The 6,170-nt window shown below is 46.1% G+C and overlaps 1 protein-coding gene across 1 annotated transcript in view; it reads right to left on the minus strand.

Annotated features, from left to right (window-relative positions):
* LOC109896192 (heat shock protein beta-8) overlaps nucleotides 1-5,674 on the minus strand; it is a 14,260-nt gene extending 8,586 nt beyond the window's left edge. The window contains exon 1 of the mRNA XM_020490486.2: nucleotides 4,890-5,674. Coding sequence (XP_020346075.1) covers nucleotides 4,890-5,292 — 403 coding nt within the window. The 5' untranslated portion in view covers nucleotides 5,293-5,674. The remainder of the gene's footprint in view (nucleotides 1-4,889) is intronic.
* Nucleotides 5,675-6,170: the final 496 nt, after the last annotated feature.

The raw sequence follows: 6,170 nt of genomic DNA on the forward strand, positions 1-6,170 counted from the left end.
GCCATGTTCTGTTATAATCTCCACCCACCACAGCCAGAAGAGGACTGGCCACCCCACATAGCCTGGTTCCTCTCTAGGTTTCTTCCTAGGTTTTGGCCTTTCTAGGGAGTTTTTCCTAGCCACCGTGCTTCTACACCTGCATTGCTTGCTGTTTGGGGTTTTAGGCTGGGTTTCTGTACAGCACTTTGAGATATCAGCTGATGTACGAAGGGCTATATAAATACATTTGATTTGATTTGATTTGATGTTCTGCCCTTGAACAAGGCAGTTAACCCACTGTTCCCTTGTAGGCGGTCATTGTAAATAAGAGTTTTTTCTTAACTGACATTCCTAATTAGGCAAATAAAAAAATGACTTTATTATTATCACAGGAATGACGCAGAACACCCCTACCCATTTCCCATCTTAAACCTACTTCTTCTCAGATGATGAAATCGCCAACCCTGACAGAGGGAGGAAGCGAGAAATGGAAGGAAAGATCTGGAAAGATCTGGGAAGCTCCAGAATGAAGGGCACCTCATCTTAATAATGTCCTGTTTATGACTCCTGTCTGTGCAGCTGCTCTGAATGCTAAATGTCAGCGTAGCAGCCACTGCCCTACCCTCTGCTCCGTCCCACCCAGCTATGTGCAACCTTATACCCCCGCTGTGTGACGTCTACACCTAAGGAAAGTGCTGGACTGGCCTAGAGCTCTGGAGAGAACAGAAACATAACCACAGCTCTGGTCTGGAGAGAACAGAAACATAACTACAGCTCTGGTCTGGAGAGAATAGAAACATAACCACAGCTCTGGTCTGGAGAGAATAGAAACATAACCACAGCTCTGGTCTGGAGAGAATAGAAACATAACCACAGCTCTGGTCTGGAGAGAACAGAAACATAACCACAGCTCTGGTCTGGAGAGAACAGAAACATAACTACAGCTCTGGTCTGGAGAGAATAGAAACATAACCACAGCTCTGGTCTGGAGAGAATAGAAACATAACCACAGCTCTGGTCTGGAGAGAATAGAAACATAACCACAGCTCTGGTCTGGAGAGAATAGAAACATAACCACAGCTCTGGTCTGGAGAGAACAGAAACATAACCACAGCTCTGGTCTGGAGAGAATAGAAACATAACTACAGCTCTGGTCTGGAGAGAATAGAAACATAACCACAGCTCTGGTCTGGAGAGAATAGAAACATAACCACAGCTCTGGTCTGGAGAGAATAGAAACATAACCACAGCTCTGGTCTGGAGAGAATAGAAACATAACTTCAGATCTGGTCTGGAGAGAACAGAAACATAACCACAGCTCTGGTCTGGAGAGAATAGAAACATAACCACAGCTCTGGTCTGGAGAGAATAGAAACATAACCACAGCTCTGGTCTGGAGAGAATAGAAACATAACCACAGCTCTGGTCTGGAGAGAATAGAAACATAACCACAGCTCTGGTCTGGAGAGAATAGAAACATAACCACAGCTCTGGTCTGGAGAGAATAGAAACATAACCACAGCTCTGGTCTGGAGAGAATAGAAACATAACCACAGCTCTGGTCTGGAGAGAATAGAAACATAACCACAGCTCTGGTCTGGAGAGAATAGAAACATAACCACAGCTCTGGTCTGGAGAGAACAAAAACATAACCACAGCTCTGGTCTGGAAAGAATAGAAACATAACCACAACTCTGGTCTGGAGAGAATAGAAACATAACCACAGCTCTGGTCTGGAGAGAATAGAAACATAACCACAGCTCTGGTCTGGAGAGAATAGAAACATAACCACAGCTCTGCTCTGGAGAGAATAGAAACATAACCACAGCTCTGGTCTGGAGAGAATAGAAACATAACCACAGCTCTGGTCTGGAGAGAATAGAAACATAACCACAGCTCTGGTCTGGAGAGAATAGAAACATAACCACAGCTCTGGTCTGGAGAGAATAGAAACATAACCACAGCTCTGGTCTGGAGAGAATAGAAACAAAACCACAGCTCTGGTCTGGAGAGAATAGAAACATAACCACAGCTCTGGTCTGGAGAGAATAGAAACATAACCACAGCTCTGGTCTGGAGAGAATAGAAACATAACCACAGCTCTGGTCTGGAGAGAACAAAAACATAACCACAGCTCTGGTCTGGAGAGAATAGAAACATAACCACAGCTCTGGTCTGGAGAAAATAGAAACATAACTACAGCTCTGGTCTGGAGAGAATAGAAACATAACCACAGCTCTGGTCTGGAGAGAATAGAAACATAACCACAGCTCTGGTCTGGAGAGAATAGAAACATAACCACAGCTCTGATCTGGGGAGAATAGAAACATAACCACAGCTCTGGTCTGGAGAGAATAGAAACTGTCCTGGAGAGAACACAACCAACCACAGCCTCTCTCTCAGTCTCCTTGAACCTCTCACCCTCTCTCAGTCTCCATGAGCCTCTCACCCTCTCTCAGTCTCCTTGAACCTCTCACCCTCTCTCAGTCTCCTTGAACCTCTCACCCTCTCTCAGTCTCCTTGAACCTCTCACCCTCTCTCAGTCTCCATGAACCTCTCACCCTCTCTCAGTCTCCATGAGCCTCTCACCCTCTCTCAGTCTCCATGAGCCTCTCACCCTCTCTCAGTCTCCATGAGCCTCTCACCCTCTCTCAGTCTCCACGAGCCTCTCATCCTCTCTCAGTATCCTTGAACCTCTCACCCTCTCTCAGTCTCCATGAGCCTCTCACCCTCCCTCAGTCTCCATGAGCCTCTCACCCTCTCTCAGTCTCCTTGAACCTCTCACCCTCTCTCAGTCTCCATGAGCCTCTCACCCTCTCTCAGTCTCCATGAGCCTCTCACCCTCTCTCAGTCTCCATGAGCCTCTCACCCTCCCTCAGTCTCCTTGAACGTCTCACCCTCTCTTAGTCTCCATGAGCCTCTCACCCTCTCAGTCTCCATGAGCCTCTCACCCTCCCTCAGTCTCCTTGAACGTCTCACCCTCTCTCAGTCTCCATGAGCCTCTCATCCTCCCTCAGTCCCGTGTGGTACGGATGTCACATTCCTAACTGCCTTGGTAACACACTCAGACTGCACTTGTCATATCACATTAGTTTCTTAAATGCAAGTATGATATACATCCATTCAAAGTGTCTTTTTCTTTGCTTCAGCACCAAGGACACACTGCTTCGTGATAACTCAGAAACTACTACAAGGCAAAAACTCTGTTCAGCCAAAGTTAGGTTGACTTTTGACGGTTACTATCAACACATGACATGAGAGAAAGCACAGACTGGCCACGTCAACCCCGACTTTAACATGCTTATGACATGCTCACACAGACACACACTTAGAACAGGCGAGGTCACAGAGGCAGGCAGTCAGGAAGAGCCCCCAGAGGCAGGCAGGCAGTCAGGAAGAGCCCCCAGAGGCAGGCAGGCAGTCAGGAAGAGCCCCCAGAGACAGGCAGGCAGTCAGGAAGAGCCCCCAGAGGCAGGCAGGCAGTCAGGAAGAGCCCCCGAGGCAGGCAGGCAGCCAGGAAGAGCCCCCAGAGGCAGGCAGGCAGTCAGGAAGAGCCCCCAGAGGCAGGCAGGCAGTCAGGAAGAGCCCCCAGAGGCAGGCAGGCAGTCAGGAAGAGCCCCCAGAGGCAGGCAGGCAGTCAGGAAGAGCCCCCAGAGGCAGGCAGGCAGTCAGGAAGAGCCCCCAGAGGCAGGCCTTAGCTCCATGGCGCTAGCTGACTGAATGACCCAAATGGCAGACCAACACTGTGTTTATAAAAAGCTCATATGAGGCCTAGTCTCTTCTCTCCGGTAACTTCCACTCCATCTGGCATTCTTCAGTTGTCCGTTAAATACTTAGTCTACAGTCTAAAGAAGCTATGGACAGCTTTAAATATATGTTAAACTTATTTCAACCTACATTCAGGATCTGGTAAAAACATCAACTCAAAGATTGTATGGACGCCCTGGATATAGTTCTACAATCAGCACAGTTCAGTTCATTTTACTTCAGTAAATCAGTTCAGTGCCTGGTAACACAACAAACTCAAAGATTATACTGTATGAATTGATTAAATACTCAAGGGGGGTGTAGGCACCAATCAGCAATCGCCAGGCAGAATAATACTTCCAGAAACAAGCTGTTCTGTGTATTTGGTTCCTAGGATCAGAGCATGGTAGCACAACAAGAGCATATGATTAAATAATTACTGAAGGGTCTAGTCAGCTATCACCGGGCAGAATAACAGGTCCAAAACATTCTCTAATACTAACAGCAGTGTGTTGCTTGTCTCCTTCTGGACAGAGACTGTTGTCATGGGACTTCCTCACTTAAATCTATATCTGTCTCATGGGTGAGTGATTCTGGAGGCATCTGAACAGGTGCCTGGGCTGGAATCTGCAAGTCATGGACCCTACTTCCCCATATACTGTAGGTTGTAGGGTATTCAAACATCCTTATCATATGAGCTGCCTATGAGAATATATGATGTACATATTTGAAATATGAATATAACTACTTTGTAAATAATCTTGTCTATTGTGTACTTTAATTGCATGTATGAGAAGATACATATCATTTCATTTTCAAATGTGAAACACTAGCCTATATAAGTACAGTTGTTAATGTTTCTTATTGATCCCCAAAGCAACTGCACTCTGACAATAAACCATTTTTTCTTAGATGTGTTCAAGTCAATTACTGTATATTTGAAGTAGGGCTATGGCTCTATTCAATCCGTATTGCGGAAGTTCAGCGTTACAGTGTGATTGCAATTTAAAGGCAATGTTCCCGCGTTATCGGAGATTAAGTTCACTGTAAACGCTGCATACAGTATGACGCCTCAATCGGAAATTACCTTTACATTTATATCGCGCAATCTGTAACGCCGCAGAGATACTGATTGAATAGAACCTAAACTAATATGTCCTCACCTGATACTTCTACAAACCCATCTTTGGTTTTGATGTTAAGTTCCTCTGGTTTGAAGCTGTGGACGTTCACACAAACTTTCCACGGCTCTCCCGGCGTCTGGGTCGGAGAGCTGCGGGGGGACTCGCTGTATCTCGTGCTGTACACAGGCGGCTGCCCAGTTGATGCACGCGTTGGTGGAAACCCTGTGCGCAGAGTGCCCGTGAATGGTGCGGAAAGGCGCGTGCTGAGCCGGCTAGGCCGGGCCCAACCGGGCCAGTCCATTGACATGTCTTCAGGGAAAGGGGACATCCCAAAGTCATCGTCCATAAACCGAGAGGCCAGTGACGGACTCTCTCTGAAAGGGTCTCGGGGGACCCTCTGCCTACTCCCCAGCGTTCCCAGAGTGTAGAAGTCTTCTGCCATGATCAACTGGCTGCTGCTCCAAATAAGAAAAGTAAGAAAAAAGCGGCACCTTAAATATTGGCTCTGTCCAAGTTTACTCTCCCCAAGCTGACAATTGCCAAAGTAATATAAATATTTAGTAGACAATGAGAAAAAAAGTTGTAAACCAGATGATTTGCTAAAAACAAAAGTTTATCTATGTTTTTCTAGTGTTGCGCTCAAGACAGTTACGCATCGAATCACCCCAAAATAACGGACATCGACTTGTGACGATCCCTTCCCTTAGTATCCTCGAAGTTGAATACGGTCTTTGAGTTGAACTGACGATATATCGACTGAAAGACCGTTTTATATGTCTACCGTTTTCCCTGACGGTGAGTGTGCACAACAATGTCCAGAAAGTGTGCGGTGTCTCCGGGCGCCACAACGCAACAGCTGACAGAAGAAGCCCCTCCCTGTCCGTCCAAGTTTAGCCATTAGCGCTGGATGGTGTCACTAGTCCAACAGTCTTGTCCGTTGAAACCATCCATACCCCAGTGACTCATTATCTTTTTAATAGAAAATAACGCATGGCTTCAGGCGCAGCCTGGGAGATAGGTGGAGACTCAGAGGCTGGGGGAGAGCAAGGGGCAAACACACTGATGTCACCATACGGATAAAACAATATAACTAATGAGTCAGATTTGTCAGTATGTATGACATGTATTTACGGTGTGTCTGTACAGTTGGCCGTAGTCAAAAAAATACTTTAGGGTTAGTGATCTTTCCAATAGCATCATTTAGGGTCGCCTAGTAAAAAATAGGTTACAAAAAAAAAGGATTGTCACCTCTATCATAATCATATCATAATCATATCATAATCATATCGTAATCATATCGTAATCATATCATAATCACAT

This window comes from Oncorhynchus kisutch, linkage group LG8 (assembly GCF_002021735.2).
Source record: "Oncorhynchus kisutch isolate 150728-3 linkage group LG8, Okis_V2, whole genome shotgun sequence".
Taxonomy (NCBI): Eukaryota; Metazoa; Chordata; class Actinopteri; order Salmoniformes; family Salmonidae; genus Oncorhynchus; species Oncorhynchus kisutch.